The following is a 14,804-nucleotide window of genomic DNA, read 5'->3' on the forward strand; positions in this document are numbered from 1 at the left end:
AGTAACTCACTATAGTACTCGTAGACTAGTACACATCATGTGTAACTCACCATACCACTGGTAGACTAGTACACATCAGGTGTAACTCACCATACCACTGGTACACTAGTACACATCATGTGTAACTCACCATACCAGTGGTACACCAGTACACATCATGTGTAACTCACCATACCACTGGTACACTAGTACACATCATGTGTAACTCACCATACCACTGGTACACCAGTACACATCATGTGTAACTCACCATACCACTGGTACGCTAGTATACATCAGGAGTAACTCACCATACCACTGGTACACTAGTACACATCATGTGTAACTCACCATACCACTGGTACACTAGTACACATCAGGTGTAACTCACCACAACACTGGTACACTAGTACACATCAGGAGTAACTCACCACAACACTGGTACACTAGTACACATCATGTGTAACTCACCATACCACTGGTACACTAGTACACATCAGGTGTAACTCACCACAACACTGGTACACTAGTACACATCAGGTGTAACTCACCACAACACTGGTACAACAGTACACATCAGGAGTAACTCACTATAGTACTGGTAGACTAGTACACATCAGGTGTAACTCACCATACCACTGGTACACTAGTACACATCATGTGTAACTCACCATACCACTGGTACACTAGTACACATCATGTGTAACTCACCATACCACTGGTACACCAGTACACATCATGTGTAACTCACCATACCACTGGTACACTAGTACCCATCATGTGTAACTCACCATACCACTGGTACGCTAGTATACATCAGGAGTAACTCACCATACCACTGGTACACTAGTACACATCATGTGTAACTCACCATATCACTGGTACACTAGTACACATCAGGTGTAACTCACCACAACACTGGTACATTAGTACACATCATGTGTAACTCACAATACCACTGGTACACTAGTACACGTCAGGAGTAACTCACCACAACACTGGTACACTAGTACACATCAGGTGTAACTCCCCATACCACTGGTACACCAGTACACATCATGTATAACTCACCATACCACTGGTACACTAGTACACATCATGTGTAACTCACCATACCACTGGTACACCAGTACACATCAGGTGTAACTCACCATACCACTGGTACACTAGTACACATCAGGAGTAACTCACCATACCACTGGTACACTAGTACACATCATGTGTAACTCACAATACCACTGGTACACTAGTACACATCAGGAGTAACTCACCACAACACTGGTACACTAGCACTCATCAGGTGTAACTCACCATACCACTGGTACACCAGTACACATCATGTGTAACTCACCATACCACTGGTACACTAGTACACATCAGGATTAACTCACCATACCACTGGTACACTAGTACATATCAGGTGTAACTCACCATACCACTGGTACACTAGTACATATCAGGATTAACTCACCATACCACTGGTACACTAGCACACATCAGGTGTAACTCACCACAACACTGGTACACTAGTACACATCAGGAGTAACTCACCACAACACTGGTACACTAGCACACATCAGGATTAACTCACCATACCACTGGTACACCATTACACATCGTGTGTAACTCACCATACCACTGGTACACTAGTACACATCAGGAGTAACTCACCATGCCACTGGTACACTAGTACACATCATGTGTAACTCACCATACCACTGGTACACTAGTACTCATCATGTGTAACTCACCACAACACTGGTACACTAGCACACATCAGGAGTAACTCACCATACCACTGGTACACTAGTACACATCAGGAGTAACTCACCACAACACTGGTACACTAGTACACATCAGGAGTAACTCACCACAACACTGGTACACTAGTACACATCAGGAGTAACTCACCACAACACTGGTACACTAGTACACATCAGGAGTAACTCACCACAACACTGGTACACTAGCAAACATCAGGTGTAACTCACCATACCACTGGTACACTAGTACACATCATGTGTAACTCACCATACCACTGGTACACTAGTACACATCAGGAGTAACTTACCATACCACTGGTACACTAGTACACATCATGTGTAACTCACCATAGCACTGGTACACTAGTACACATCAGGAGTAACTCACCACAACACTGGTACACTAGTACACATCATGTGTAACTCACCACAACACTCGTACACTAGTACACATCAGGAGTAACTCACCACAACACTGGTACACTAGTACACATCAGGAGTAACTCACCATACCACTGGTACACTAGTACACATCATGTGTAACTCACCATACCACTGGTACACTAGTACACATCAGGTGTAACTCACCACAACACTGGTACACTAGTACACATCATGTGTAACTCACCACAACACTGGTACACTAGTACACATCAGGAGTAACTCACCACAACACTGGTACACTAGTACACATCAGGTGTAACTCACCATACCACTGGTACACTAGTACACATCATGTGTAACTCACCATACCACTGGTACACTAGTACACATCAGGAGTAACTCACCACAACACTGGTACACTAATACACATCAGGAGTAACTCACCATAACACTGGTACACTGCACACATCATGTGTAACTCACCACAACACTGGTACACTAGTACACATCAGGAGTAACTCACCATACCACTGGTACACTAGTACACATCAGGAGTAACTCACCACAACACTGGTACACTAGTACACATCAGGAGTAACTCACCATACCACTGGTACACTAGTACACATCAGGAGTAACTCACCACAACACTGGTACACTAGTACACATCAGGAGTAACTCACCACAACACTGTTACACTAGGGCACATCAGGAGTAACTCACCATACCACTGGTACACCAGTACACATCAGGAGTAAATCACCATACCACTGGTACACTAGTACACATCATGTGTAACTCAGCACAACACTGGTACACTAGTACACATCAAGAGTAACTCACCATACCACTGGTACACTAGTACACATCAGGTGTAACTCGCTACAACACTGGTACACTAGTTCACATCAGGTGTAACTCACCATACCACTGGTACACTAGCACACATCAGGAGTAACTCACCACAACACTGGTACACTAGTACACATCAGGAGTAACTCACCACAACACTGGTACACTAGTACACATCAGGTGTAACTCACCATACCACTGGTACACTAGTACACATCAGGAGTAACTCACCACAACACTGGTACACTAGTACACATCAGGTGTAACTCACCATACCACTGGTACACTAGTACACATCAGGAGTAACTCACCACAACACTGGTACACTAGTACACATCAGGAGTAACTCACCACAACACTGGTACACTAGTACACATCAGGTGTAACTCACCATACCACTGGTACACTAGTACACATCAGGAGTAACTCACCACAACACTGGTACACTAGTACACATCAGGTGTAACTCACCACAACACTGGTACACTAGTACACATCAGGTGTAATTCACCACAACACTGGTACACTAGCACACATCAGGAGTAACTCACCACAACACTGGTACACTAGTACACATCAGGAGTAACTCACCACAACACTGGTACACTAGCACACATCAGGAGTAACTCACCACAACACTGGTACACTAGTACACATCAGGAGTAACTCACCACAACACTGGTACACTAGTACACATCAGGAGTAACTCACCATACCACTGGTTCACTAGTACACATCATGTGTAACTCACCACAACACTGGTACACTAGTACACATCAGGAGTAACTCACCGTACCACTGGTACACTAGTACACATCAGGAGTAACTCACCACAACACTGGTACACTAGTACACATCAGGTGTAACTCACCACAACACTGGTACACTAGTACACATCAGGAGTAACTCACCACAACACTGGTACACTAGCACACATCAGGAGTAACTCACCACAACACTGGTACACTAGCACACATCAGGAGTAACTCACCACAACACTGGTACACTAGTACACATGAGGAGTAACTCACCACAACACTGGTACACTAGTACGCATCAGGTGTAACTCACCATACCACTGGTACACTAGTACACATCAGGAGTAACTCACCACAACACTGGTACACTAGTACACATCAGGAGTAACTCACCACAACACTGGTACACTAGTACACATCATGTGTAACTCACCACAACACTGGTACACTAGTACGCATCATGTGTAACTCACCACAACACTGGTACACTAGTACACATCAGGTGTAACTCACCATACCACTGGTACACTGGTACACATCAGGAGTAACTCACCACAACACTGGTACACTAGTACACATCATGTGTAACTCACCACAACACTGGTACACTAGTACACATCAGGTGTAACTCACCACAACACTGGTACACTAGTACACATCAGGAGTAACTCACCACAACACTGGTACACTAGTACGCATCAGGTGTAACTCACCATAAAACTAGTACACATCAGGAGTAACTCACCACAACACTGGTACACTAGTACACATCATGTGTAACTCACCACAACACTGGTACACTAGTACACATCAGGTGTAACTCACCACAACACTGGTACACTAGTACTCATCAGGAGTAACTCACCACAACACTGGTACACTAGTACACATCAGGTGTAACTCACCACAACACTGGTACACTAGCACACATCAGGAGTAACTCACCACAACACTGGTACACTAGTACACATCAGGAGTAACTCACCACAACACTGGTACACTAGTACGCATCAGGTGTAACTCACCATACCACTGGTACACTAGAACACATCAGGAGTAACTCACAACAACACTGGTAAACTAGTACGCATCAGGTGTAACTCACCATACCACTGGTACACTAGTACACATCAGGAGTAACTCACCACAACACTGGTACACTAGTACACATCAGGAGTAACTCACCACAGCACTGGTACACTAGTACACATCATGTGTAACTCACCACAACACTGGTACACTAGTACGCATCATGTGTAACTCACCACAACACTGGTACACTAGTACACATCAGGTGTAACTCGCCATACCACTGGTACACTAGTACACATCAAGAGTAACTCACCACAACACTGGTACACTAGTACACATCATGTGTAACTCACCACAACACTGGTACACTAGTACACATCAGGTGTAACTCACCACAACACTGGTTCACTAGTACACATCAGGAGTAACTCACCACAACACTGGTACACTAGTACGCATCAGGTGTAACTCACCATACCACTGGTACACTAGTACACATCAGGAGTAACTCACCACAACACTGGTACACTAGTACACATCATGTGTAACTCACCACAACACTGTTACACTAGAACACATCAGGTGTAACTCACCACAACACTGGTACACTAGTACACATCAGGAGTAACTCACCACAACACTGGTACACTAGTACACATCAGGTGTAACTCACCACAACACTGGTACACTAGTACACATCAGGAGTAACTCACCACAACACTGGTACACTAGTACACACCAGGTGTAACTCACCACAACACTGGTACACTAGTACACATCAGGTGTAACTCACCACAACACTGGTACTCTAGTGCACATCAGGTGTAACTCACCACAACACTGGTGCACTAGTACACATCAGGTGTAACTCACCACAACACTGGTACACTAGTACACATCAGGAGTAACTCACCACAACACTGGTACACTAGTACACATCATGTGTAACTCACCACAACACTGGTACACTAGCACACATCAGGAGTAACTCACCACAACACTGGTACACTAGCACACATCAGGAGTAACTCACCACAACACTGGTACACTAGCACACATCAGGTGTAACTCACCACAACACTGGTACACTAGCACACATCAGGTGTAACTCACCACAACACTGGTACACTAGCACACATCAGGAGTAACTCACCACAACACTGGTACACTAGCACACATCAGGTGTAACTCACCACAACACTGGTACACTAGTACATATCAGGTGTAACTCACCACAACACTGGTACACTAGCACACATCAGGTGTAACTCACCACAACACTGGTACACTAGCACACATCATGTGTAACTCACCACAACACTGGTACACTAGCACACATCAGGTGTAACTCACCACAACACTGGTACACTAGCACACATCAGGTGTAACTCACCACAACACTGGTACACTAGTACACATCAGGTGTAACTCACCACAACACTGGTACACTAGCACACATCAGGTGTAACTCACCACAACACTGGTACACTAGTACACATCATGTGTAACTCACCACAACACTGGTACACTAGCACACATCAGGTGTAACTCACCACAACACTGGTACACTAGCACACATCAGGTGTAACTCACCACAACACTGGTACACTAGTACACATCAGGTGTAACTCACCACAACACTGGTACACTAGCACACATCAGGTGTAACTCACCACAACACTGGTACACTAGTACACATCAGGAGTAACTCACCACAACACTGGTACACTAGTACACATCAGGTGTAACTCACCACAACACTGGTACACTAGTACACATCAGGAGTAACTCACCACAACACTGGTACACTAGCACACATCAGGAGTAACTCACCACAACACTGGTACACTAGCACACATCAGGAGTAACTCACCACAACACTGGTACACTAGTACACATGAGGAGTAACTCACCACAACACTGGTACACTAGTACGCATCAGGTGTAACTCACCATACCACTGGTACACTAGTACACATCAGGAGTAACTCACCACAACACTGGTACACTAGTACACATCAGGAGTAACTCACCACAACACTGGTACACTAGTACACATCATGTGTAACTCACCACAACACTGGTACACTAGTACGCATCATGTGTAACTCACCACAACACTGGTACACTAGTACACATCAGGTGTAACTCACCACAACACTGGTACACTAGTACACATCAGGAGTAACTCACCACAACACTGGTACACTAGTACGCATCAGGTGTAACTCACCATAAAACTAGTACACATCAGGAGTAACTCACCACAACACTGGTACACTAGTACACATCATGTGTAACTCACCACAACACTGGTACACTAGTACACATCAGGTGTAACTCACCACAACACTGGTACACTAGTACTCATCAGGAGTAACTCACCACAACACTGGTACACTAGTACACATCAGGTGTAACTCACCACAACACTGGTACACTAGCACACATCAGGAGTAACTCACCACAACACTGGTACACTAGTACACATCAGGAGTAACTCACCACAACACTGGTACACTAGTACGCATCAGGTGTAACTCACCATACCACTGGTACACTAGAACACATCAGGAGTAACTCACAACAACACTGGTAAACTAGTACGCATCAGGTGTAACTCACCATACCACTGGTACACTAGTACACATCAGGAGTAACTCACCACAACACTGGTACACTAGTACACATCAGGAGTAACTCACCACAGCACTGGTACACTAGTACACATCATGTGTAACTCACCACAACACTGGTACACTAGTACGCATCATGTGTAACTCACCACAACACTGGTACACTAGTACACATCAGGTGTAACTCGCCATACCACTGGTACACTAGTACACATCAAGAGTAACTCACCACAACACTGGTACACTAGTACACATCATGTGTAACTCACCACAACACTGGTACACTAGTACACATCAGGTGTAACTCACCACAACACTGGTTCACTAGTACACATCAGGAGTAACTCACCACAACACTGGTACACTAGTACGCATCAGGTGTAACTCACCATACCACTGGTACACTAGTACACATCAGGAGTAACTCACCACAATACTGGTACACTAGTACACATCATGTGTAACTCACCACAACACTGTTACACTAGAACACATCAGGTGTAACTCACCACAACACTGGTACACTAGTACACATCAGGAGTAACTCACCACAACACTGGTACACTAGTACACATCAGGTGTAACTCACCACAACACTGGTACACTAGTACACATCAGGAGTAACTCACCACAACACTGGTACACTAGTACACATCAGGTGTAACTCACCACAACACTGGTACACTAGTACACATCAGGTGTAACTCACCACAACACTGGTACACTAGTACACATCAGGTGTAACTCACCACAACACTGGTACACTAGTACACATCAGGTGTAACTCACCACAACACTGGTACACTAGTACACATCAGGAGTAACTCACCACAACACTGGTACACTAGTACACATCATGTGTAACTCACCACAACACTGGTACACTAGCACACATCAGGAGTAACTCACCACAACACTGGTACACTAGCACACATCAGGTGTAACTCACCACAACACTGGTACACTAGCACACATCAGGTGTAACTCACCACAACACTGGTACACTAGCACACATCAGGAGTAACTCACCACAACACTGGTACACTAGCACACATCAGGTGTAACTCACCACAACACTGGTACACTAGTACATATCAGGTGTAACTCACCACAACACTGGTACACTAGCACACATCAGGTGTAACTCACCACAACACTGGTACACTAGCACACATCATGTGTAACTCACCACAACACTGGTACACTAGCACACATCAGGTGTAACTCACCACAACACTGGTACACTAGCACACATCAGGTGTAACTCACCACAACACTGGTACACTAGTACACATCAGGTGTAACTCACCACAACACTGGTACACTAGCACACATCAGGTGTAACTCACCACAACACTGGTACACTAGTACACATCATGTGTAACTCACCACAACACTGGTACACTAGCACACATCAGGTGTAACTCACCACAACACTGGTACACTAGCACACATCAGGTGTAACTCACCACAACACTGGTACACTAGTACACATCAGGTGTAACTCACCACAACACTGGTACACTAGCACACATCAGGTGTAACTCACCACAACACTGGTACACTAGTACACATCATGTGTAACTCACCACAACACTGGTACACTAGTACACATCATGTGTAACTCACCACAACACTGGTACACTAGCACACATCAGGAGTAACTCACCACAACACTGGTACACTAGTACACATCAGGTGTAACTCACCACAACACTGGTACACTAGTACACATCAGGTGTAACTCACCACAACACTGGTACACTAGTACACATCAGGTGTAACTCACCACAACACTGGTACACTAGCACACATCAGGTGTAACTCACCACAACACTGGTACACTAGCACACATCAGGTGTAACTCACCACAACACTGGTACACTAGCACACATCAGGTGTAACTCACCACAACACTGGTACACTAGCACACATCAGGTGTAACTCACCACAACACTGGTACACTAGCACACATCAGGTGTAACTCACGCCCCCTCCCCCCAGCACCAAAATATACGGCGGCATAAGATATCACTTCAACAAAAAATTAATGATGATTAACTAACTCTGCATATATATAAATAATAAGTCACACTAAATGAGAAAAAAAACGAAAAGCATTATTACTTTAATCTGAATTAATTTCAAAAGTGAGCTATCTTTACTCACAATTCAATAAGAAATTTTTGGTAATAAAATTTTTGATCAATGCGTAATTGAAAGAAAAAAGAATTCAATAACTTTGTGTTTATATAAAATGCAAATATGCTGGTAAAATGAAAATCATCTAAAAATAAATACAAAAATAAAAAGTATGCAAATACTGAATACTTAATCACTGGGAAATAGAAACTATGAAATAACGAGATTAATAAACAGGACGCTATAAAAACTATAAAAACTAAGATAACTGGAATTATTTAACTGAAATTAAAATAATGTTTAACACGAAGTAAAATATAAATTTTCTGCAAATATTAGCAAAACACAAGGAAAATATTATATACTGGATATTGTAGCACAGAATAGCAGAGTAAAAAATTAGAATAATCGATGGAGAATAAAAGACAAAAATACGCAATGAAAAATATGCAATAAAAATTGCACACACAGAAATTAAAGTTTTTAACATTATGCAAAATATCGAGATATATATGAGTGAGAACAACTTAACTCTTCATCACAGAACGAACAATTGACTCAAAATAGAGCAGTGATATATTGAACTTAACAAGCAAGTTTTGCCAGAGTGAATTTGTTCCGATTATGAGAATAAAAATAACACAGGTACAATAAAAATAACACAGATACAATAAGAGGTAATTCATACACTTACTTCACTGTAAGACATAACAAATCAAGGGTCACTCACTACACTAATAAATAATATTGAATATAAGAAAATCTTGCTTATATAACTAATGTCTTGCACACAAGCTATTGTTTTGCACTGTCTGTAGAAACTCCACAAATATGGGAACACTGCAACATGTACAATGCTTGATACAAAAAAAAAAATAGTAGCACATACAGAATGAAAAATGAAATTTTAGCAGACTTGAGAAAATAGTAATTGAAATTAACATACTTGAAATAGCAGGAAAATGCAATGATAAACTTTTTTTTTAAAGTCAGCACGTTAGGATAATTAATTAACAAAATAAAATAAGGTAGGACACACAGCACTTAATAAACACAAATAAGAAAATAGAGCAAGGGAGTTAATGACACAGTGAGATAAATTAACAGGAAAAAATAAACAATAACACTGCGCTCATTAGAGATATTAATAGCAATATTACTCAGTAAGAAAATGTTACTTACCTTGTGTTAGCAGAAAGAACTAATAAGAAAGTACCTGATGTTTTAATAGCAACTATTGATTGCAACACTGCAACCTGGGGTGAATTATACCTGATGTTCAGTGTGTCATTAATTCAACTTACGATGCTTCTATACATGGAACCCCACATTATGAATTGTATGGTATGGATAAACTCTTACCGTGTGAACCGTTATATTCCATCCCGAAACTAAATTGTAATGCAGATGATTTCGTCGCGACTCGTATCAGCTTAGCTCAAAGTGTCTTCAGAAGAATCTCAGGAATATTCCATAAATGAACAGCAAAATTTACAAGAGTTACTAACATTCGTGCAAAGCCAACCAGAATTAAAGTAAGCTCGAGAATTATGCTAGCTAAAACATTCCCAGTGCCAAAGTTCGATCAAAAGTTTGTTGGTCCCCTACCGAGCAGTTGAACATACAGGTGGAAACAAATATAAGGTTAGAGAAATTAGTAACGGTCAGTATAAAGAATCGCACTTATGTCATGAAGTTAGTATGCGATTTTGATGAGAGTCCTGGCACCCAGACGAGCGAGACAGACGCTGACAACCCTCCTGACCCAGTACCTTCCACCTCTAACAACCAGACAGAAGAATAATCTGACTGTTGTACAAAACAAGTGATGAGGAATCCCCAAGTTTCAGTTCTTAATGTTAATGTTGCAGCAGCTAACACAATGCCTCAGTCAAGGCATTGTGTTAGCTGCTGCAACAGAATTTGAGCCCCCTAGAGATGATGACCACTCTGCATATGTAAATTTCACCTTAGCAGAGTTGGGGTTAAATGTAAATAACCTGTTTAAGTGATTGGTATAGCCCAATGAGTACTTAAATGTGTGCAATAAGTCTTACAGTTCGTTATTTTAACTGTGGATCATTTTTTTTTTTTTAAGTGTTCACGTTCTTTCTGAATTCTGAGATTTAACAGCAAAAACCTTGTCGAAGATTGAGACACTTATGCAACATATGGGAATCTTTATTCAGGAAACGTTTCGCCACACAATGGCTTCATCAGTCAAATACAAAGCAGAAGGTGTAAGGAGAGGGGGAGTTTGAGGCAATCAGTCCCTCAGCCTGGAGTCGATGTGTTCAGTCCATCAATTCTACAAGACTGATGGACTGAACACATCGACTCCAGGCTGAGGGACTGATTACCTCAAACTCCTCCTCTCCTTACACCTTCTGCTTTGTATTGGACTGATGAAGCCACTGTGTGGCAAAACGTTTCCTGAATAAAGATTCCCATATGTTGCATAAGTGTCTCAATCTTCAACTTGTCGGTTTTTCAAGCCATTCATCACAAAAAACTTGTCGGCAGCTGAGTTTGCCTTTTCAGTTAAACACTTTCCCATTGTAAATAAATTTCTTCAGAATCCGTAGATCACATGAATAACGATCGATCGATTAAAATTATCTAAATGTAATATTAATTCCTATGATCCACCATGATTTGTGATGCATTATGTTGTTGTGTACAACGTTCCTTGAATTGTACAGAATCAGCCCACAGCCTGAAACGTCTGCCGTCTATCCTTTGTATTAGTTAAGCTGTATGTCAGGGACGCCATACGTTACATTACTTGTGTAGTATTACATAAATGATAGTACCATTTATATTCATGGTCCCTTGCTATACTGACGTTACAGGCTCCCTCGGCTAACCAGCTAGTCGACAGCCAACATCTTCACTTCTTGATAGGCCTAGAGACGGGCGGACGTGGTCCAGGCTGGGCTCTCCAAATATTACCAATAATAACGCCACCGTACAACAGTGTACAGTGTGTTCATCGCTACCATCTTCCATTTCAAGAACCCCCACGATACCCCAGTACACACCAGGTGTAACTCACCAAACCACCAGTACCTCAGTATACACTAGGTGTAGCTCCCCACATCCCCTGGAACACCAGTACACACCAAATGTAACTCTCCACACCCCCTGATGCCTCAGTACACATCAGGTGTAACTCTCCACACCCTCGTACCCCAGTACACACCAGGTGTAACTCACCACACCCCCGGTGGACTGGAGGGTGAAGTCGTGGAGACATCGGGCGGTGATGGTGCCAGCGCGAGACTCTAGCGCCACGCCCTGAGGTGCCGTGATCTCCAAGCTCCGCGTCAGAGACTCTAGCAGGAGGTTCTCTCTGACGGGCGCCGTCACATGTGCTGTCTGTACTGACCCGCTGAACACCGCACCTCCTTCACCTGCGGGAGGAGGCCAAGATTGGCACTGTTACTCATGGCACTGCACGAGGCATGTACATATGTATAAACAGGCAAGTGTGCAAATCAGGTACATAATGAAACTGCTGAAAACAGGACAGTTTTGAGATGATCTGGCCTACCATGGGTCAGTAGGCCTATTGTGGGAAGTTTTTTGAATGGAGGAAAAGTAAAGAAGGATAGGACGTTGAGCATTTCTGTGTGTGTGTGTGTGTGTGTGTGTGTGTGTGTGTGTGTGTGTGTGTGTGTGTGTGTGTGTGTGTGTGTGTGTGTGTGTGTGTGTGTGTGTGTGCGTGTGTGCGTGTGTGTGTTGTGTTGTGTAATTATCTACTTGATTTTGCGCGTATTCTCGTACAGCGCTTGTCCCCATGTATTCACCTAACTGTTTCTCGCTGGGGGTTAAGCTCTAGCTCTCGAGGCCTGCGTTAGCACTTTCGTAAATATTTGCAGCTCCGTAACCTCAGCTCTCGAGTTCATTATGTTTCCACAGGTGGAGGGTAGAGGACGAACAGAGACAGATGATACAAATTAATAAAGAAGAAGGAAAGTGACGAGTATTAGGCAGTAGGTACGATGGGTGCCTAGTGATGAGCAGGGGATGACAGGTGTTAAGAGAATGATGGGTGTCAACAGGTGAAACTTGACACTGCTTGTTAACAAAGATAACTCAGGTGGGTGTCAGGCTATGGGGATGGCGGGGGGGGGGAATGTCTGGTGCCAAGTGAAATGTGAGTTGAGACAGATTATAAGTGTCATGAGACACCTACCTTTGACTGTGAGGTGCCTGGCACCGACGAGCACCTCATCACGAGTGGCGGAGAACAGAAGACGACCCTCTTTGTCCCTGATTATCAGCCGCTCAGACGTACACTCCATCGCCTCCGAGTCTGAGTGGGAGAAACAGTGTTATTTGTACGGACACACATACAAACACACACACACACACACACACGCACACACACACACACACACACACACACACACACACACACACACACACACACACACACACACACACACACACACACGAAGACCTGGCAGAACTACAAAGGGATCTGGACAGACTGCAGGCCTGGTCCAGAAACTGGCTCCTGGAGTTCAACCCCACCAAGTGCAAAGTCATGAAGATTTTGCAAGGGCAAAGAAGACCAAAGAGGCAGTACAGTCTAGGGGGCCAGAGCCTACAAACCTCACTCAAGGAAAAGGATCTTGGTGTGAGTATAACACCGGGAACATCTCTTGAGGCGCACATCAACCAAATAACTGCTGCAGCATATGGGCGTCTGGCAAACCTCAGAACAGCATTCCGACATCTAAATAAGGAGTCATTCAGGACCCTGTACACTGTGTACGTTAGGCCCATATTGGACTATGCAGCGCCAGTTTGGAACCCTCACCTAGCCAAGCATGTAAGGAAACTAGAGAAAGTGCAGAGGTTTCCACCAAGACTGGTCCCGGAGCTAAGACGTATATCATACGAGGAGAGGTTAAGGGAAATCGACCTGACGACACTGGAAGACAAAAGAGTTAGAGGGGATATGATAACGACGTAAAATATTGAGAGGCATAGACAAGGTGCACAGAGACAGGATGTTTCAGAGATGCGACACAGCAACAAGGGGACACAGTTGGAAGCTGAAGACTCAGATGAACCACAGTGATGTTAGGAAGTATTTCTTCAGTCACAGAGTAGTCAGGAAGTGGAATAGCCTAGGTAGTGATGTAGTGGAGGCAGGTTCCATACATAGCTTTAAGAAGAGGTATGATGAAGCTCACGGAGCGGGAAGAGTGACCGGGTAGCGGACAGTTGAAGAGGCGGGGCCAGGA

At 43.6% G+C, this 14,804-nt stretch overlaps 1 protein-coding gene across 1 annotated transcript in view; it reads right to left on the bottom strand.

Moving 5' to 3' along the window:
• The window catches only part of LOC128689011 (zeta-sarcoglycan-like), a 42,504-nt gene extending 27,959 nt beyond the window's left edge, over window positions 1-14,545 (bottom strand). Inside the window, exons 1-3 of the mRNA XM_070081475.1 lie at window positions 14,485-14,545; window positions 13,745-13,864; window positions 12,763-12,959 (exon numbers count right to left, since the gene is read on the bottom strand). Of these exons, the coding sequence (XP_069937576.1) occupies window positions 12,763-12,959; window positions 13,745-13,864; window positions 14,485-14,545 (378 nt within the window). The remainder of the gene's footprint in view (window positions 1-12,762; window positions 12,960-13,744; window positions 13,865-14,484) is intronic.
• Between the last annotated feature and the right edge of the window lie 259 nt (window positions 14,546-14,804).

Source organism: Cherax quadricarinatus, unplaced genomic scaffold (assembly GCF_038502225.1).
Source record: "Cherax quadricarinatus isolate ZL_2023a unplaced genomic scaffold, ASM3850222v1 Contig2842, whole genome shotgun sequence".
Taxonomy (NCBI): Eukaryota; Metazoa; Arthropoda; class Malacostraca; order Decapoda; family Parastacidae; genus Cherax; species Cherax quadricarinatus.